A 21,270-nucleotide genomic window follows, 5' to 3' on the forward strand; every position below is an offset into this window, starting at 1 on the left:
GGGTGAGATGGACACTAGTTCTAGAAACAAACGTTCTCAAAACGCCATTGACATGCTTGATATCGGTATAATACATATTTGTACATGCCCGGCTCTCGATAGGAGACAGTCTTGGTTTCAGACAGACCGCAGCAAAGCGTTGAAGAGATCAGTACTTCTCTATCGAGTTAAGATATATATCTTGAACACTGGGGTCTTCTCGAAGAGCACTCAAGAGGTCCTCAAGATCTTTCACCTGTTCCTCGTCCTTGACCTCGACCATGCTATCTTTGTTGGGATCCCAGAAGATCTCCAATTCCTCTACGCTGAGACCTGACAGTTTCGCAAACGTCTCGCCCACGGTTTTCGTCTCCGACGGATCAGTCAAGATGACGAGGCGACCCTTATCATCCGTGGTGATATCGGCCGCTCCTGCTTCGATCGCCTGGTCCAAGTAGTCGTCTACATTCGCATCATCTTTCTTCTCCATAACAACTCTCCCCTTTCTCTCAAAGAGGAATGTAGTTGGGGTGACGATTCCTCCATTGTCTTTAATCATGTAGCGAACGTCCTGTAGCACACGCGCCTTCTGATCCGTTTGACACTCCACAACCGCAGCTACCGAACCAGGCAGCATGGCTTCAATTGTCACAGATTCTAGTGCTTGACCCGACATACTGAGTCCTTGTCCCCGAGCAATTGCTGCCTCGATAATGGTTTTCGGAACGGAGGCTCGTTTCGCATTCGACAGCGCCAGGGCTAGACGAGGATTGTACTTCGTGTCGGGTCCCCACACTAGAATAGAGTATCAGGATCCGAGATACGCACGATTGAATGACCCTACTTACTCTGTGTAGCATTTGCGATTTCCTTTCCCATTATTTGGCGCTCCCTGCTCTTGGCCTTGTCGTTTTTGGCCTTGTCATGCTTAATTGTGGACCATTTGTTGTGACCGGAGAGGATGGCCAATGATGTGCTGAAATAGCGACACTCATGACAGGCAGAATCAACCAACCGGGGCTGCTGCGGTAGTCTGCAAAGCCTGAGAGCCATCATGCTTTTCATACTCTGCAAATTGCATATTGCATATTGGAGACGAAGATCTGATCTCTATGAAGATTCCCTCGGGCGGCTGTTTATCCGATCTCCGCGGAAAGTGAGGCCACACGATAAGGAGCGAACATGGGGTTGACGCAACTACTGTGAACTAGATATTTCCACCTTTTTTTTTTTCTCTCTGTCTCTTTCTTATGGAGCTACGCTTGCCCTAAATCTATCTAATGTCTGCCTCCGATACAGTCCCAGCATCGTCCCCTTCACAAAATGGGATTCCTGAGCTCGATATCCCTAAACTACACGCCCTCCCCTCCGAGCAGCAAGAACTGTACATGCTTACGTTCACCTCCAGCCTCGTACAATACATATCTGGATTGGAAGCGGCGGAAGTCATATCTCAACAAAAGGATCTGAAAAAGGAATTGTTCAAGATATTAAACCTCCCTTCACCGACTATCACTCGAGTCCTCCGCAACAATCTAGGGCGATGTTTCGGCGCAGTACTCAGCAAAGGGGATCGCGGGATCCTCTTCGAAACAATCGCTGACCTGCTGGCAATTCTGAATGCCGGTAAAAGTGAAGCCGAATTGAAGACTAAACTCGCTGCGGCGCATTGTCTAGGGGAGGTCTTTGCGACAGCCGGCGAGAGTGCGTTTATGCAGTCCAATGTTGCCACATCGAGCGCGCTTAAACTGCTGAAATCAGCAAGCAATCACACTGGTCTCAGGGGAGTTCTCTTTGCAGTGATGCGCAAGATTGTTGCTGGAATTGGGGTTCCGATTGATGAAGGAGCCGCCCGTGACATTTGGAAACAGGCCCGAAACGCTGCTATCGGCGACAAGTCCATTTTCGTCCAAGTCCATGCTTGCCGCTGCCTGGAGCAGTTGGTTGCCACAACACCATTCTTTGATAACACACATGACTTCGAACACCTCAAAACCCTTGTATGGAAGGTGATCGACAGCCCCGCTGCGCCGGTGCGGCACGCCGTAGCTGCACTTCTCGGTCGGGCACTGATTAATCTACATGCTACGGATACACACATCACGACCACCCCGAAATCGAAATCGAAGAAATCGAAACGTACGTCGAAGAAACCTGGCGTGGGACTGGGAGATGAGGACGAGGCGGAGATGTCAGAGTCGTCTGTCCCTAAGAAAACTGACTCGCGCCTGTACTTCCTTCTCCCGGACTTGTTGAGACAGCTTTCGTCCCAATATCTGAAGAGCACTACTTCGAATCGCTCACGCGCTGGGATCTGTATATGCTACAAATATGTTTTGCGCAATCTGGGAGACAAGATTGTCGAAGATTGCTATAGTCAGATCGCCAACAACTTGCTCGTCGAATTGTTGAACCATCCGACCGTAACATACAACCGCTTCCGCCTACTTATGACCAGGAGGTTTGTCAAGAGTATCCTTGAAGACACTATTGGCCAGGAATTGTTGCGCGAGAACAGCCAACTCAATGCTACAACCTGGCTCATCAACGATATCCTCAAGGACTACCCCCAAGTTATCCAGGAACGTCGTGAACCAAGCAAGTACACACTGACGAGTGCAGTCAGTGCTCTGTCCTCGTTGATTTCATCTCTGGGCTCCGCCTTCAGCGTTCAAGCCGATAGCTGCCGAGAAGCTCTGCTTCAAGTACTTACTCATCCTAGCTATACTGTTCAAGTTCACGTTGCTCATTGTCTACGAAACTTCGTTCTAGCCTCTCCACATCAGCTGCTGTCGTGTGTGACAATCTGCATGAATAGTCTGAATAGGGAGATAGGACTGCTAGGCACATCGCGCCAGTCGCCTCGCCGGTGTATTGGTTATGCCAATGGATTATCTGCCATGCTCAGCACTTCTCGTTTACAACCACTGTATGGATCAGTGGATGTGTTTGCGCGCGCTTTTACCCAGGCAACCGATCTTCTCAAGACAAGCAGCACTTCCGAGCTTCGGGTTGCGAGCATTCAGATCCAGGTGGCGTGGATTCTGATTGGAGGTCTGATGCCTCTCGGCCCCAGCTTTGTCAAGACCCATTTGTCCCAACTGATGCTTCTCTGGAAAAACGCACTGCCCAAACACCTCGGCAAGGAGAATGCTGCCCAGCCAGGTGCCGTCGAGACCAGTTTCCTGACCCACGTGCGGGAGTGTGCATTGGGCTCGCTGCTGGTGTTCATGGAGTTCAACAGCAAATTGATCACATCAGATGGTGCAAAGAGAATCGCTGCGATGTTGCAAAATACTGTCGAATTCTTGGATAACTTGCCTAAGCCGAAGGCTATGGAAGATCTTTCACAGCGGCTGCACCCAGCAATGCAATTGCAAGATTATTCAACTTTGGTGCGGCGACGTGTCTTGCAGTGTTTCACGAAGCTTGTGCATGTCCATCCAACTAGTCATGGGGACATAATCTCTCAATCTAGTCTTCTCAGTCTGGCTATCTCCTCATTTGCAGACCCAGATGCTCAGTACAAGCAGCTAGAAAGCTCTATTTCCGGTTCTGCTGGACAGTTCGATGGTCTATGGGACCTATGTGATAATTATGGATTTGGTGTCACTGGACTATCCCGAGAATATATTCGGGCTACACTGTCCGGCACTCAGGAAGATGACAAGAGTCCCGGCTGGTCTGCGATTGACTCCGTGGACCAACTTGTGGACGAAACCTTAGCTTTCCCTATTTGTCAAGCCAGCGAGCATGACGCGATTCTTTTATACAGTTTGCGAGATGGAGATATGCTTGCTGTTGATCCCCCAACGACAGGAGTTATCAACTCGGCAATCGATTTGTTCTCTGTAGCTCTCGCTCTTCATTCGCCCAAAATCCAGGAAAGCAGTGTTGAGCAGATCGCTACATTCCTCACTTCTCCTGGCCTGCAAAGAAACCCCGGCAGGAAAGCAGCGTTAGTTGTCAACATCTCGGTCGCCCTTTTGCATGCTCTGAAAGTTGCTGTGAAGGAGACAGACTTCATGCCTGGCAAGCTAAATCCGTCCACTGATAAGATTTTGCAAGAGCTCCTCCAAAAATTCGTCATAGATGCTGATCCAGTTGTTCGCACAATCGGAGTTGAAGCACTTGGACGACTTTGCGACAGTGCTGGAAACGCATGCACCAACACACAGGTCAATTGGCTTGTAGATACCATTGTCGAGAACAGAGAGCCTAACGCTAGAGCTGGCTGTGCTGCCGCCCTAGGATGTATCCACGCTCAGATTGGCGGAATGGCAGCTGGTTTGCACCTCAAAACAATTGTTGGCGTTTTAATGTCCCTGTGCAATGACCCTCACCCTGTTGTCCATTTCTGGGCTCTTGGAGGCCTGGAGAGAGTTGCCAACTCCGCTGGTTTGACATTCTCGCCTTTTGTTTCCGGCTCTTTGGGGATGCTTGCCCAACTCTACAACGCTGATACCCACAACGAGGAGGCAGCCGCGTTGGCGACCTCCAATCTTGAAATGTCATTCTCGACACCCGTCGTGCTCAGTCGATGCGTGGACTCTCTTATCAACGTTCTCGGACCGGATCTGCAAGACATTACGAAGACCAGAAACCTCATTTTGACCCTACTTCGCCAATTTCAGTTGGAGGAAAACCCAGCACTAGTGACGGAGAGTTCCAAATGTTTGGATCACTTCTCGATGTATGCCTCCAGTTTTGTTGACATTGCGGCATACGTGAAGCGACTGCAGAAAGAGCTTCGAGCAAGCAATTTCCTGATGCGAGATGTGGCAGTTCGGGGACTGAACAACCTGATGAAACGAGACGCATCGTCTGTGATGCAGACGGTGGGTCAGTCTTTGGAAGATGATATCTGGCTCGCCTTCGATGAAGCACCGAATAACAAGTCGCTCAAGTCAATGATCCAGGACTGGCTCCAGCAGACTGCTTTGACAGAAACTGAAATTTGGATTCAGCGTTGTCAGAACATCATGACCAAGACACGCCACAAACAGGAACCTGTGCCTACCACAGCTGTTCAAACTACAGCTGCTGATCTCCCTGATGACGAAGTTGCCGGTTTCGCCTCGGCAGCTGGGGAAGGGCAAGGTGACACTGCGAACGAAGGTATCTCTGGCCAAGAATTGTTGAAGTGGCAGACCCGCAACTTTGCCATGAGCTGTCTCTCCGAACTTCTGGCTACTGTCCAAGAGGCTATCCTCCCAGACTCTGCCATCCCAGCGGAGTTGGCTCTCCAGAAAAACGTGGGAGATGTTGTTAGAATGGCCTTTTCAGCATCTACCGCCAATGTCATTGAACTGCGCGTATGGGGATTGAAGATCATCGACCAGGTTCTTACCATGTTCGGCAAGACACCGGATCCTGACTTTGCCGAAGCCTCGCTCCTGGAGCAATATCAAGCTCAGATTGGGTCAGCGCTTACACCTGCCTTTGCTGCTGATTCCTCCGCGGAGCTGGCCTCGGAGGCTATCAATGTGTCTGCGACTTTTATCGCTACAGGAATTGTAACCAATGTCGACCGCATGGGGCGAATTCTAAAGCTTTTGGTGCTAGGCTTGGAGAACTTTGCGAAGAACCCGGAGACTACTGAAATCGGTGATCTCAAGGGTCTCAACTCAAATGCTCGAGTTATGGTGAAACTCGCACTGTTCTCGGCTTGGGCCCGGCTCCAGATCGCAAGTATCGACCAAGAGTACTTGACCCAGGTGGTCCAACCTTATATTGCTAGACTTACACCTCTATGGCTTTCTTCTCTTCAAGAATATGCTCGATTGCGCTTTGAGCCAGACATTTCCGGTAGCTTGGGGACAACCTCGAGCAGTGACCTGGATGAGGTGTATGCTGCGTTGAATCGTGAGACCCTGTTAGAGGTAGGCCGCGACATGCTTATTGTATCCGGCGGACGCTAATCATAATATATGCAGTTCTATCAAGACACGTGGTTATACTTGGTTGATGCAATTGCCGGGCTCGTCGAGAAAGATATCGACTTTGTTTTCGATGCTTTGGATGGCAAGTTGCAGGTGCCCGAGGAGCCTAGCGGGGCTGAGAGCGAAGAGAAACAAGAAACAGCCCCCAAGAAAGATGAAGGGAAAGGAGATGATATTAATTACCGCGAAGAGCCAGTCGCATTCTTCTTTGTCTTGTTTGGACTGGCTTTCGAATCTCTGGTTGATCAAGGAACTTCGGCGTCGCAACGATTGGACATTCTTCAGGCTCTAAAGCGAATCCTCAAGCCAGTCATCTCTGGAAATGCCATTTATCAAGATGCAATTTTCACAGAGACCATGGACAGTTTCGACCGTCTGGTGTTAACAGAAGCTACCCCTATCCAGACTGTCATTGTCGAGATTGCCCAAAACTTGTCCCTAGATCACCCCGCAGCAAAGGGCGATCTAGAACGCAGCGATCATCTTTCTGATGACATCGAGCAACTGTTCGAGCTCACAAGAAGCATAATTCTCGTTCTCGCTGGAATGCTTCCCAATCTCCGTGAATCGACCCAACTTGCACGGTTCAACGTCACTTCAGATGAGTCTTTGACTCTCATTCGTTTAGCACTTCATTCCCTCGTCGATGTTGCATCCGTGTTCCCATCCATCATTCGAAATGACCTCCATGCTTGTATCCTACATATCTTCACAACTATCCTCGCGACTGGGATCTGCCAAGCGGGCGTGGTTCCGCAAGCTCTTCCCATCTTCAGGCAGTTCGTTCACGGCATTGCCCACACATCGGAATCACTCGAAGACCTTGAGATCGTGTCATTCCAGCTTCGAGGATGTCTCACCCGCTTCCTGACCATTCTCACCATCGCTCAGCGACGAGAGTCGGATATCTCCATCCCATGCGCCAAGAACACACTCCTCGCGATCACTTTCCTCCTGACTGCCGGCGCACACGTCATTCCGCCCCAGGAGCCAGTCCTGATCCGGATTCTGGATGAGTTCCTCGACTGTCTTCAAGACGTCGGTCTTGCTACCGTGGCCGCCAGCTGTCTCCGTTCAATCCTCGTGAAGCCGGGCTCTCGTTCCGTCACAGATGAGGTTATTGGCCGATACCTGACTCCTCGGCTGATCGCCTTCATGGTTGCCTGCCCTCTGGACAACGGCGAAATCCCCAGCGACCCCGAAAACTCCCGCACAGTGGTTGCTCGCACGCTCGTGTCGTGCATCTCCAATGCCACTTTCTCCCCTTCTGAACTGCCCGCCGCTACATCCCTCATCATTTCGGCACTCTTAGCGCGCGCCAAGCGTGAAGGCGAGTCTGTGCACCAGGAATCCGCGGGCCATCTCCTCGAGCTTGCCAAGGCCGATCAGCTTACTTTCCGGACGCTAGTAGCTACCATGAACGCAGACCAGAAGTCCCTTCTAGAGGAAGTACTTCGTAGTGTCGGAGTCGGAGCTGTTGCTTCGAAGGCTGCTGATGTGGCAGACAATGCCCCCCAGGCTGTGCCGAGTATAGCATTGCGCATGGATTTCTAGAAAATTTTTACGCTATCAAATCAGATGAAACACTTTATGATATATAGTTAAACGCCAAATCTTTTTCAGCTACGGAAATTATCCATCGCACACCGTCGGCTGTTGTGCAGCCAAGTAACTGATATATTCTGCAGACATTAGTGAGATTTGTTAGATCATTCTATAGACTTTGCTTCGAAAATCAACCGAGTACCCGCAAACTGGCCAGTTCGGACCAACTGGCGGACTTGTCAACTCTCACCGGAATCAAGATCAATCCCGCAAGAACCATCCCAAATCTTTCCAACCCGGCATCATTGCTATTCTCAGCAACCCCCCAATCGAAGAAGCCGTGTGCGCCTCCCTCCACGCCGCATTGGTCATAGTACCTGCATACAACGCCGCACCAGGGCTCTGAATAAACACAATCGGAACGCAGACGCCCATAAAGGTATCGTCGACGATCTGCCGCTGCGTCTCGTTATGCCTGTATCATTTCGACGAGTGGCCGAGGCAGCATGCTGAAGTATATCTATGAGCATCCATCAAAGGTGATGTGGGTGTCGGGCTTACAAGTATCGCCCTGATGAGGTGCCTTGGGTCAGGGAATAGCCGAGAGATTCTAGGGGCTAACTTGAATATGTGAAAATAGAGATGTGGTGTGATTTGATTCTGTACATACCGACCTGGGTAGGTGGGTTTCCCATGTTCCGTTAAAACAGTATACATCGGCTTTTGATGACACAAGAAGCGTAAAGGAGCCAGGCCAGGTGGATGAATACACAACACCTGAGACAAATGAAAGAAAAGAGTACGTGGCTGATGGCTCTAAAAAAAACGAGGAGTGGAAAGTGCCAAGTGCATAACCAAAGAGGGTGTTGCATCAGGCGAGGATTTATGTTCAAGATTTCAACCGAGAGATTCGCCGAGATGCATTTCAACAGACGGACCGTCTATCTGAATGCCACCATCTTGGACCAGTCGAGTTTCAGTGGCGGCTTCTTTGGTGACGGTCGGCTTCTTCGCTTGCTTGGTTTGCTTGGGCTCAGGCACTTTGCGCGTGGAAGCATACTTCAAGAACACGATGATCATGACTGGCAATGGAGTTAGAAGCAAGAAGGAAACCATGGGAGAATTGGGCACTTACAAGCACAAATGGCAATGGTCAAAGCAGCGCGTCTGGTCAGAATCCATCGAAGACCCTCAATCTCACTCTTTCCATCGCTGTTCAGCGACACGGTGATCTTGTAGTTTAATTCTTGAACCGAGGTATCGATGCTCCGCTGCTGCTCTCGCGTAGTCATCTTGTGATCATTGAACATGCCCTTGATGTCATCTTTCATGCCTGCAAGTTCCTGGCTGATACGTTGCGAGATGATATCCGTTTCGTGCTGCAATTGCGTACGCGATGAGCGCTGGTGCTGTATTTCCGAGTTGCGAGCTGTCTGAAGCGATGACTGAAGCTCGGAACAGGCTGCTTTGAACAGGTATTCTTCATTCTCGACATCGGATTTGGAAGTGAGGCTCTCCCTGGCCAGGGAGAGGTTATTCTGCAGGATAGCCCGCACGGCCTTCATGATGGTGGTGGACTGCTCTTCGCTGTATCCTCCTTTGGACAGATCCTGTACCAGAGAGTATGTGTCGAACGGGTGCACATACGGTGCTGGGGACAAATGTGGCGGGCGGTCCTCGGACGAGAAAGGTTCCCCGGTTGGAGTAAGGTAAACCGACGGCGAGGGCATGTGGAGAACGTCATCGAACGGAGTTTGGCTTGTAAATGAAGAGGTGTCTGTACTTTCTTCCGCTGCGCCTTCGGAAGGAGGGGGGGAAGAAGCCGAAGCCTGCTCCTGTTCAACGCCGTCTATACCCTCTTCCTGCTCCTCGTGCGGTTCCCGGTCCGTCGAGGGGTTGTCTTCCTTCGTTTCAGTTTCAATTTCAGCTTGTTGATCTAAAGCTGGGATGTCCGGTTCGGCTTCCTGTGGTGGCGGTTCCGACTGTACCCCTTCCGGGGAAGCTTCCTCCTGCTCGGATGCATTTACAGCCTCAGGTTCAACCGATGGATCCCCTGGCACCTCCTGGACCTGAACATGAGAGCCATTTTTTGGACGCAATGAAGGAGTGGTATTCGGTTCGACAGCTGGACCATATCGCCGCTGGTAGGAATCGCGCTCCCGTTGCTGACTCGTATGGAAGCGTTGACTGGGCCGATATGGGATTCTAAGTGAGCGGTATGTTATCGGTTCGCATGATCGCACCGCGCGCATCAAATTCGGATACAGGAAGGGCAGCCGCGGTGTGGACATGGTGGTGACCAAGTGAGTAGAAGCTATTTTTTTTTTTTCCCGCGGGGAATAATCAACGTCTACGCAGGTGTCAGGGTCGGATGCGGTTTCATGTAGTATTGGTGCCTAAAGATGCCTGATTTTATACCGCACACCGCTCTAATTAGATCGTAACTGAAGTTCCTATAATTTAAAGCTATTCCCACCACATAAATATCCGTATTCACTCGTTTCCAGGCGTTGAAGTCTCTTCCGACCGAGTGCACCGCCATAGATATAGGGATATGGGGTTTACCGCGAGGGAAGCTTCGAGCTGCAGCTAGAGCAAGCGTGCGATAGTGGTGAAGAAGAGAAGGGAATAATTATGCAGTGGGAAGGGTTCAACGCTTAGAAGTAAGTGGCTCCTAGGATTGAGATAGTTTTGAATAGCGTCATGTTTAGGGCCCCTTTTTTAAGGGGTTGATCTTATCGATCTTGAAGGCATTGAATAGTCTAGACAATTAACGTAATTCCCAAGCGAGATACACCCCACCCAGCCTATTAATTTTAAACGCATTTATTTCAACCAAAACTCCATTAAATTCAATCAGCTAAATTCTAGGTCTATCTGGACATGCATCTCTTCTATGGCCCTGATTTCCACATGCACCGCATTTCGGTAATGCCCTTGTTCTTGGTAATAAAGGTGCTTCCCTGTGCGCGCGGACCTGGGGGCGGGGAGGTTCAATCACTTCCTCTGGCTGCACAATTAAAGCAGTAGCTTCCTGAACTGATAAGCCCTCTGTAGCAGGTATCTGCTTTCGAGATCGAGTTTTTTTCTGCTTCTTTTTCTCATTTTCCGATCGTAGATCGTGAACTTCTTTCTCAAGAATCGCTGCTGATTGCATCGTCATTTGGCAAGCTTTCAAAACCTGGTTTATCGCTGAATTGAGTGGACTTGGCGGGCTTCGGGATCTTTGACGAAGTAATGCTTTGATTGAGGATGCTTGTTTCAATAATTGAATGTGATTTGTTGGTGTTTTTGGCTCCCATTCACTACCTCGACTAGAAAGTCGATATTGACCTTTTGTCCGTGAATAAGTCGATGGAATGAATAGTTTTTCAAGCCATCGAAGGCCAATTTCATCAGAGGTCCATCCATTAGGACTGACTTCAAAGCGCCAATCATTTGGAAGATTGTCGAACCAAGATTCAATCAATACTTTGCCTTTGAAAATAATGCATGGAGGTAGTGCCCAACCTGAAGCATCTGTACATTCAATTGCAGTCACCCATTCGCGATTTCCAGGTTGTAAAAGTGATCGCCGACCGTAGTATTCAGATCTCGTAATGACTTTAGCAGTTGCGGTCAATCCCATTGCAAAACCAGTCTCATCGAAGTTATAAATGTCATCGTTGTCAGTGCCGTATGAAGAATCGTTTTTTGAACAAGTGTAAACCATTCACCAATGATTTTTGGATCTTCAAATTTAGCACGTTCGTAATTGTAACGTCTGGAGAATTTCGAGGATAGATTGGGATATCGTTTAATGTAATTAGTGACCCAATTCTTGCCGACTGTAGATGATGGGTTGATTCCGCGATGCGAAAGTAGAACATTCGCCATTTCTTGCACCATTGAAGGTCGTGGAGCTGAACCACGAGCGTCCATAGAGAATATCCATTTCTGAAGAGATTCCTCTTCAGTGTCGGTCAATTTATGAGAGTTGGCGCGAGAAATCGCGCGGTGTTGTATACCATTCAGGCGGGTAGAAAGGGTGGATCTTGGGACGTTAAAACGGCGCGCCACTTCACAAATTGAAGAGACTTCTTGATTCTTAAAAGCCCGGAAAGCTAATAAGATCCTACCGTCCCGCTCTATTGAATTTTGAGAGGATTGAGTACGAATTGGTGGCATGGTGGGTGGTTGAACTAACTAAGATCTCATTCATGGACGTGTTTTGGTTGGGGTGGCCAGCTCGCTTGGGTGGCCAGCTCGCTTGGGTGGCCAGCTCGCTTGGGAATTACGTTAATAGGATTCACAGAGTAAAATGCCAGGATTTGGTACCACCACCGAATGCAGCCTCTGCGGTAGACAACTCGGCGCCAAGTGATGAACCAGACTGGGTGACATACAAAGAGGCTAGGAAGATGAATCTAAAAGGAAAGTCTCTCGTTAAATGGACTCACGTACTTGGATATCTCGCTCGATCATTTTGTGTGCCCAAACTTTTGCCAGCGAGGAAATGTAATCTTCCAAAATGACGATTATGAGCTGCGTAGAACTTGTGCAGCATCCCATAATCTTGAATCTCGGGACTGCGAAGCGGTCACTTCTAGCTTAGTCTCCTGGCGTATCAAGAATGGCTCAATGACCCAGATTCTCTTTCTAAGCCAGCAGCCCATGCTTGCTGCGAAGATCAGAGTCGATGTGAGCCGTGTGAGAGCAAAAAGGAGGGAAAGGCTGTAAGAAAAGACGTGCGATGTCATAACATAACCCAAGCAGTAATAAGATCATGAAATATCATCGACCTGTATGGTGGATGCTAGCCATGGATAATAGAGTATGAATGTTTTAAACATACATGCCCTTGATATCTTTAACTAGTTATCCGACTATACACTGCCGGTAATAAACAAGTAAACCCTATCGGCACAGAAAAATCCTTGATCTGGACAATGCACCCCGAGCTTCTCTAGCTGCGATATACTGATTGGTTAATCATAGACATCGCATGGGTATAAAGATGCATCTGTATTTCGAGATATACCCGTTCTGAGTTCAACTCAGCTTCCAAGGTTGATATCTTGAGAAGGATTGTGCTTTCACATGCCACTTGGCTTGTTAGTTTTTGGTAACCATTCTGTAGGTTACTATACAGGCCAATTGGGCGGCTTTTATAGACACACAAAAGAGTCCTATACAGGTCTACGAGAACCTTGGATCTCAAGTCAACACATTCAGATATCAAACAGCCAAAGTCACATGAGATCTGTTTGCCGTGCCATGCATCTCTCGACTGTGGATGTTTGTGTTTGTGTTTTGGACAACGATTTAGGGAAAGAGCGACTTCACGCCTGAGGGATATCTCTGGAAGGCACACGTCTGGGATTTGTGTGGCCCGTCCTCTCTCCTCTTCCACCTCTCTCTTCCACCTCTCTCTTCCACCTCTCTCTTCCTACATCGACACACAGTCACTTCATACTATCGATTAACGAACCCACTGTCTCCTCCTAGCCTATCTTGTCCAACCATACTGTTTCCCATCCTAGATCTGATTACCAGAATACCCAACAAGAAAAACTCCAAAAATAAACGTCTTTCGTCAGGCGCCAAACGCGCCTATCAATCTCCATCCGTGTCGACCAGCTTCTCAACCCGTTAAAAGCAAGCATTGAGTCTTGTCACACGAAAATGGCGTCTTCAAAGACCCCGTGGACCTCAATCCTACTTCAAGAGAAACCCGGGCTGCACGAATACAATCATGTTCTGTCAAATGTGGAAAAGTACTACACTCGCTTGGAGAAAGCCATGCAAGATGGCTCGATCCATGATCAGCTGGTGCTCAAACAGGACCAGACACACTCACGCTTGCTGACATCTTTTAAAATCTTGCGAGCCAAGCAGCTGCCCGGTCCTGTTGCTGAGGAGATCTTCAAGGCTATGGTCCTTCCATTTCTTCACGAGAACGTCTTTTCACCAACGCAAATGACCCAACTCATCGGATCTGCACTACCGCTCATCACAAAAAAACCTTCTCAATTTCTTCGGGACCTCACAAAAACCCTCCTCTCATCACAGGACTTGTTTGATCACCTAGTGGCCAACGAAAATTACACAGTGGTTCTGAAGGATTGGCTATTGGCGAAAAGAAACCATCTTCCCCTTGTTCTCTCTAGGCAGGTTGGAGACAGGCTGATTACCATGTGCAAAGCCTGTTCTGCTGATCATGGCACGGAAGCCATTGAGGAGAGCTGGGATATTGCTCAAAAACTGATGGAATCCATCAACTCGCTCATTGACACGTCTTACGAAGAGGAATTGAAACAAACACATGTGGAGAATCTGCCTCCGTTAGAATCAATGAGGGTACTGGACCGGGACGAGAAGAAATTAACCCTATCTCAGCAAGACCCCGAAAAAGAATCTAAAAAGGAATTCAAGGTCTCTGGCGACATCGTTCAGCGGATGAGCCACTTCAGTATCCAACCACCTATGTCTGCTCGAGGACTCACCCATGCAGCGGAGAATCTCAAAACCGAGATAATACCAGCACTCATGCGCACTGCCCTAGAGAGTTTCCCATGCAGAATATGTTTGGATAGACTTACTTCCGGAAGACTTACAGGCACTCTGGCCAGCTCGACAGACCAACCGTCAGATCGAACCATAGCACCTGGTGGTGGCCTAGACATTTTCGGACAACGAGTCGGTCTGTGGAAAGTCCTGCTATCTGACATCGCTTTCAAGAATTTGAAGAAACTAGTCCGCGAAGGTAAGTCTAATCACCCCAGTCGATGTATTTTGGTTGTTTCCAACAGTATATAGGCGAGTTTGGCGAGGTAGAACAGAAGCTCAGAGATTTGGCAAGCGGCGAATGGAAAGGCAAAGATCTCTCTCATCGTGTGGGATCTAAGCAACAGAAGAAAAGAATGCAGGTTCCGATTTTGGAAGCGAGTGCCTCTGCAACTGTGTCAATCCTGTGGCAGGTCGATGTCGGCTTTTACGATGAGCTTCCATGGGTGCAGCAGCAGATTGTCAAAGGTAGGTACCTTCATACCATATTATCGAGACTTGCGGAGCTATGCTAACTTGGCCAGTTTGGCAAATTGTGACATCGGAAGAGGAGGTGTGTTTTGGAATTGCTCAAAGAGAGAAATTAGCTAATTTAGTTTCACAGTTGGAAATTGCCATTGAACAAATCCTTTTAATCCAGGAATCCTACACCGTTGAGCTTGCTCAGCTCTGTCTGGAACGTCCTGTTCAGCAATACGATGGAACCTGGACGCCACGGCAATTCGACAACGTGAGAGAGACCGGGTCTTCTCAAATGAGATCCATCGCTTCCTCCAAAGCAAGCCCAGTTCTAGTTGAGATGTCAAGTATGAGCTTATCCCATTAAAGCATATCCCAGCCCCTGGGGAATTGGAGCTAACCATAACTTTCAAGACAAGTTTTACAATCTCACTGAACCGTTTTTGAAGTCCATCGTTGATGAAAATGACGCTGAGGAGTTTCCATTTGATCTCTCCCCCGAAGAACTAGAAATTGTGAGACATTTCAGCACCTCAAGCCTTATTCTAGGACGGAGTGGCACGGGAAAAACCACCTGTCTGTTGTTCAAGATGCTCGCTAAGCATAAAGCAAGACAATCAGCTTCGGATGGGCAGCAAGCTCGACAGGTATGTCTCTTTCTTCTCACTATGGCAGGTGAAAAATTGACATGAACAGCTCCTCTTGACTCGTTCCTCCTATCTGGCCTCGAAGCTCCAAACATATGCCAAAAGTCTGATAGATGCTCAATCAAAGTCTCCATCAACCGAAGAGGATATAGACTCAGATCTGAAACCAATCTCGTTCTTCGCCCTGAAGAACTCGCACTTTCCAGTCGTCTGCACTTACGACGAATTTCTTGGGCTTCTGGAGAGTACAATCAGGTTCGAATATCTCCAATTCCAAGCTTGTCAATGTTTCTTGCTAACTTGAAGTAGGATGGCTGATCGAAAAGACTTCCTAAGAGACATCAATCCCAGCAGGACAAAGATTCTAGACCCGCAAGTGGGAGATATGCCACGAGTGATTGATTTCAGCATTTTTAAAACAGAATATTGGGGTTCATTAAGTGGATTAGCTCCACCATCATGCTCCCCAGAGCTCCTCTTCGCAGAGATCATGGGCGTCATCAAGGGCTCTAGCAACACAGCAAAAAGCCTGAAGCCGTTGTGCCGTGCGGAATATGTGAAGAAGAATGCGAAAGCTTCTCCGGCCTTTACATCTGAAGTAGAGCGTGAAAAAGTTTTTGGAGCATTTGAGCGCTATGAAAAACAAAAAAGGCTTCGCGAGGAGATCGACGAGCTGGACCGTGTTAGTGCCATGCTGAAGTCACTGAGAGATAACAGAGGCCTAGCAACGCAGATACAGCGCTGTTTTGAGGAAATCTACGTTGATGGTGGGTCCCACTTTAAATATCTGAGAGTAAAGTGCTAACTGCGTGTTTAGAAATTCAAGACTTGCGTTGTCTTGATATTGTCTTGCTTTTGGGCTGCCTTAGTGACGCCCGTGGGATTCACCTTGGTAAGATCCTCCAAATTTGATCCACGAGCCTTATTGAATAACATAATCTAGCTGGCGACACTGCCCAATGCATCTCAAAGGATTCGGTGTTCCGGTTCCCTGAGATCAAGGCTTTGTTCTACGAGTATTACGAAGTCATTGCCAAGGAACTGAATCAGCCGTCACTTGCTAAGCCTGTTCAATTCTCTCTGGCTAAGAATTATCGCTCGCATCAGGGTATTCTAAGCTTTGCGTCGTGGGTGATGCAGCTACTCTGGCACGGTATGGGAATTGTGAATGCCAGGCTTATCTCCATCTAACCTTCCATGCATAGGATTCCCGGAAACCATTGACAAGTTGGACCCAGAGATTGGATATATTGGAGGGCCGAAGCCAATTCTCTTTGGTATGTCGCACCGGTTCATTAGCATTCAATCACTAAGAATTGTCACATAGCTGGATTTGACTCCTCGATTCTTTCTGCCAAAATGATTGGCCTTGTCAAGCTTAACGACAAGGTCGCCGACTTTGGCGCCGAGCAAGTCATCCTTGTTCGAGACAATATGTCAAAGGACAAATTACAAACTCAAATTGGCGAGATTGCCCTTGTCTTGACAATCCTAGAAAGCAAGGGCATGGAATTTGATGATGTCTTGGTGTATGACTTCTTCGGGAGCAGTGGGCTTGGCAGCAACTACCGGTGCCTTCACATGCTTGTTCAAGCAGCGCGAGTGCAGTTTGATTCTCAAAAACATGCGGCGAGTACTCTACGAGATAACCAGCCTGCTGTGGTTGCTAACATATTCAACTAGGCTTTGTGCTCAGAACTCAAGGTACATCTCTTCCTTCGCTACCGATCTATCTTGCTAACATTGATGACAAGTCACTTTATGTCGCTGTTACTCGAGCCAGAAAGCAACTGTGGTTCATGGAGCCCCAAGAGAACAGCATCGATCCAATTCTTAAAACGCTCTCCCAGAGTAATAGCCTCGAGCTTGCTGAATTTGTGAAGCAGAAAGACCCTAATGTAAGTATCCTTCTGATCAACATAACTATTATCCTTGTCTCATCTCTCTCAGGTTGCGTCAAAGGTTATGGTTCTGCGGGCCGGTGGCTCGGTGGACCCAGAGAGGTGGCTTAAGAGAGCAGCACATCTACTCCATCGGAAGAGCTTTGCGGAGGTAATATACTGTCCACCGGGTGGAGAAGAGCGTTTTGCTAATAAAATTTGAACAGGCAATGTTTTGCTACAAGAAAGCCAATGATTCTCGAGGAATGACACACTCGCAGGCGTGTTTGCATGAGCAAGAAGGAAGATCCCACCGAGCGGCCGGCGATACTGAAAAATTTACCGCATGCTACGAGAAAGCCATTGCTCTTTTCCTAGAAATCGGCCTCATTGCAGAAGCGGCAATGTGTTACGAAGGACTTGGGCAGTTCGGCAAAGTTGCAGGTTTGTTTTTTCAATCACCTCGAGACTGAGTAATGCTTACCTCTTTTCTAGAAATCTGGAAGGATCATGAACAATATCAGAAAGCTGCAAGTTTCTATGAGAAAGGCAACTTGTTCACCGAAGCTTCGGAGTGTTATCATTATTGTGGTCAACACGAGGCGGCAATCGAGGTCCTGCGCCGCGGAGACCAGTTCGATGAATTGGTCACCTATGCCAACAGGTTCTTACACCGATTTCTCTATGCTTTGAATACACAATTTGACCTTGCATAGGAACCGTGAGTACCTCAGCGAGCCCACCTTGCTTCGTTACTCGAGACTATGCAATATCTTGCTTAAGCAGGGACGTGTCTCTGCCCGTCTGAGGGCGATAACCATCAACATGCTTGGGTCGGATGTGTGCAAGATCGCTTTCTTCAAAGAGTTTGAAATATGGGACCAGTTGCGTGCGCTCTATTCATCAAAGTCCAGATGGTTTGAGTATTACGATCTATCAGTGGCTGTTGGTGACATCCCTGTGGCGATGAGCACATTGCTGGTCCACAAATTGATGCCAGTGGTCGACAAGCCAGTGGTCGAAAAGCTCTTCAATTATTCCATGGTCGAAATCCTGCATGCCCATAGAGATCTGATTCCGGGCAAGCCTGAGCGAGATGGGCTGCTCAAATCAGTCAAATCAACCTATCTCGAAAAACTCGGCGCTCAGTGGAAAACGCTGTTGCTGTTGATCGATGATTTTGACGATATCGATCTACCAGCTTCAGTTAAACATCTGGATAAAGGACTTTTAAAGGACATTTTCTGTCTATTTGTAGGGTTTCAATCTTGACATCATTTGTGGGTGGTGAGCTAACCATTTTCAGGTGATCGCTTTCGAGCCAACAGTACTCACCAGGCAGAAAATCGAGCACCTTCCAATGGATATTGTCATCCGAGTTGGAGAGCTGTTGCAGGAATTTTATGCCCGGAACCAGTATTCCCTTACTTGCCTGGCCATGAGTTGTGGCATTTTTACCAACCCAAAGCAAGAGAACCAGACAATCCTGCTTCACTGGTCTCCATTGAGGACTTACACAGCAACGCCTATTGATGGATCTTCATCCGAGAACTTGCTCGACATTGCGAAAGACTTCATTCAAGACAAGTTTGCGGCAGTGCTTACTCAATTCCATGAAAATGCATCCAGTCTTGTGAAGAAGGATTTTCCGCCAACATGTTTCCATCAGCTTTACAAAGGTAAGCTATATTCGTTGACACTGTCGTTTAAAAATTTCTAAACATTTCGATTAGGATTTTGTTCAAAGCTCAAGGCCACCGAATGCTTCTGGGGTCATGATAAGCCTACTGCAGAATTCGCTATTTCGAAGTTGAATGTTAGTAAATCACAGAGAAGGGAGAACATATCAACTAACAGTTGACTGCCGCAGTGCCTTCTAGCTGTTGCTGAAGTTTTTGCGCGACTTACGCCTATTTACTATCAAAGAGTAATGGGCGAGGCTTTCAGCAAAACATTTCTGGGTCGCAGTAAGTGGTCGGTCCAATTTTGTCGTGCGTTTCAGATCTGACATAGTATAGGGAGAACTTGGATCCAAAGTATCCAAGAGGAGCTGGTAATTGTCAGTTCATTGGAGCAGTCCTCTACTGCAATTGCAAATTTGCGTTCCAACTTGCAAAGCAATCCAGAGTTTGCTGCAACCGCATACTGCCTCGAAGATTTACTATTTTATCGTATGAACAAGGAATGGAGCTCGATGGGCAGTCTGAGTTCTTCTCTAGAGAAGGTCCAAGAAGCTCAAATTCTCGGTATGATGGTTGTTTTTTTTGGAAAGGCTAAAGACTAGCTCTAATAGCTGATCTAAATTCGCAGGTCCCCACCCGGCCACGCGATTTCAGCGAGCACTCGTTATGAACATGGATCGCAGCATGCCACCGCGCCCTAAGCGATCTGGCCATCCGCTGGCGTTGCCTTTGACAGCATTGAATGCTGCTGAGAGAATTCGGTCCGCGGTTGCAAGACGCCATGCTCAAGACTTTGTGAGACATAATCTACATTGTTCATCGAACTATACTAACCTTTGTATAGCACAACGGCGTCAGCGCCTTTGTTCAATGTCTCGAGAAAACACCCAAATCCTCCCTTGGGTCCCTCCATGCTGTCCTTTCTGTGCTCGAATTTGCAGCTACATACATTGTATGTTGTCTTTTTTCAAACATCGACGATGATACACTAGGTTACTGATACTGTGCAGCTTTGTATCGCCAATCCGGGAAGGGGCATCGTAATTCCCTGGTCCTGGGCCTTGCAGCATCTTTCGACAATTATGCAATCTCCCGCCAAAGACTACGGTTTCAAGGACAGAGAAATCCGAGTGCAAACAACCGATTTGATGAAAATTGTCACCAGCTTCTGCAGCCTTATGGAACAGGTCGAAAGTGCCCTCACTAACGGCATTCTGAGGTTCCAAGGACTGGGACGCAGTAATCTTCCAATCCCTATTGTGAAACGACGCTGCACTGAGCTTCTAACGACCGTGAATCTCAACTTAAACCATTGGCCCAAGCAGCCAATCGGCTTTAAGGAGATGGAGAAAGTGGTCAACAAGGTATGTGTCTTTGCTTCTAGCACTCTTTCCCAGAATGAGCTTGACTAGTTTTACTAAAACAAACTAGACACTTCGATCAACCCTTATTCCACCGGGAATGACACTGGAGTTTTCCAATAGTGATAGGTTCCGGCAAAGTTGCATCCGCGAGTATGCAGCCTACAACCATAAAGATGAGCTTTGCGTCATTACGCTTGATGATAGAAAATCCGCCCCTCTCTTCCTGCGTTCTTTCACACAAGGCAACGCGAAATTTGCTCAGTTAAGCGATATCCTGCAAGTGTCGCGCATCGCCGAGAATCCACTATGCATGGGCCTAGAGGAAGACTGGCAAATTGACGAATATACCGGCTACGAGCTTGACATGATCATAAATCTTCAGCGACGCTGGAGACAGGTGATGAAGGTCCTTGAAAATAACCGCTGTAGGGAACAAACCCGCGAGGGTAAACTTGTCCAGCACTTCCACGAGGTGTGCACAAGACGCATGAGCATTCTACCCGCAGCCTCTTGGTCGACTCGGGATAGAATACACATGCGCAGGGTGATATTTACCGACGGTGTGAAGATCGCCATAGCTCTTGATAATGTTTTAGACAGCTTCCGACAGCTGAAGGGGCGGTGGAGACAACAATTCGACAGCAATTGGTCCACCGCAAAGCTAGAGGAGCTTTCTGTCATTCGGGGACGCATTCTCCCGATCGATGGCCAGCTTGAGTATATCACTGAGCACTGGTCTCCCAAGGGCATCGAGGAGGGCATGATGACCGTTCCGGCTCAGGACCTCGGTAGCTCAGCACGTGAGGCCCAGCGCGCCCTCTGGGCTGTTCAGCGCGAGATTGAAATCATTCGATGCCAGGTTGAGATCATTGCCAAGAGTGCTGCTAACTGAGAAGGGCTATTATCCCTTCCCCGATTGACAAGCGAAAGCTCGACAACCAAAAGAAACCGCAAAAACATTTGAAATTGAAAGTTGTCAACCTAAAAAGTAAACAGTTGGTGATCTGTGTGGAACGAGGGAAATTTGTGAATATCTGGCACATGATCATCTTATGGCTGGACAAGATAAGATTGTATGAAATGAAATGTATGCTATCTTGTCTACACGCTCTGTAATGAACTCTTGTCCGCATGCTATGCAAGCAATGTATCTCCTGTTCAAAAATAAATTCAAGTACAGTGTGTATCCCCTGCTTCTTAAAATGATACTGTGAGGCATGAATGAG

General features: G+C 48.1%; 4 protein-coding genes across 4 annotated transcripts; 2 read left to right on the forward strand and 2 right to left on the reverse strand.

Moving 5' to 3' along the window:
* Positions 1–148: 148 nt before the first annotated feature.
* On the reverse strand, positions 149–1,060 carry Pdw03_0242 (Transcriptional regulator TACO1-like, domain 2; the record flags this gene model as incomplete). The annotated part of the gene is made up of 3 exons (XM_014681946.2): positions 149–774; positions 828–906; positions 995–1,060. The coding sequence occupies 3 exons, from the start codon at positions 1,058–1,060 to the stop codon at positions 149–151; spliced, it is 771 nt and encodes a 256-aa protein (XP_014537432.2).
* Positions 1,061–1,259: 199 nt separating this feature from the next.
* Pdw03_0243 (Armadillo-like helical) lies at positions 1,260–7,475 on the forward strand (the record flags this gene model as incomplete). Its single annotated transcript, XM_014681947.1, has 2 exons — positions 1,260–5,861; positions 5,916–7,475. 2 exons carry the CDS (start codon positions 1,260–1,262, stop codon positions 7,473–7,475), a joined length of 6,162 nt encoding a protein of 2,053 aa, XP_014537433.1.
* Positions 7,476–8,363: 888 nt separating this feature from the next.
* On the reverse strand, positions 8,364–9,757 carry Pdw03_0244 (MOZ protein represents a chromatin-associated acetyltransferase; the record flags this gene model as incomplete). The annotated part of the gene is made up of 2 exons (XM_014681948.1): positions 8,364–8,548; positions 8,602–9,757. The coding sequence occupies 2 exons, from the start codon at positions 9,755–9,757 to the stop codon at positions 8,364–8,366; spliced, it is 1,341 nt and encodes a 446-aa protein (XP_014537434.1).
* Positions 9,758–13,130: 3,373 nt separating this feature from the next.
* Positions 13,131–20,936, forward strand: Pdw03_0245 (TPR and ankyrin repeat-containing protein 1; the record flags this gene model as incomplete). Its single annotated transcript, XM_014681949.1, has 24 exons — positions 13,131–14,211; positions 14,265–14,480; positions 14,537–14,565; positions 14,617–14,818; positions 14,886–15,118; positions 15,168–15,373; positions 15,428–15,885; positions 15,936–16,010; positions 16,062–16,271; positions 16,324–16,395; positions 16,446–16,751; positions 16,802–17,016; positions 17,069–17,170; positions 17,226–17,442; positions 17,494–17,662; positions 17,715–18,252; positions 18,305–18,677; positions 18,732–18,814; positions 18,869–18,965; positions 19,017–19,244; positions 19,309–19,475; positions 19,525–19,632; positions 19,691–20,044; positions 20,112–20,936. 24 exons carry the CDS (start codon positions 13,131–13,133, stop codon positions 20,934–20,936), a joined length of 6,564 nt encoding a protein of 2,187 aa, XP_014537435.1.
* Between the last annotated feature and the right edge of the window lie 334 nt (positions 20,937–21,270).

The sequence above is a fragment of the Penicillium digitatum genome, chromosome 4 (assembly GCF_016767815.1).
Source record: "Penicillium digitatum chromosome 4, complete sequence".
NCBI classification, from domain to species: Eukaryota; Fungi; Ascomycota; class Eurotiomycetes; order Eurotiales; family Aspergillaceae; genus Penicillium; species Penicillium digitatum.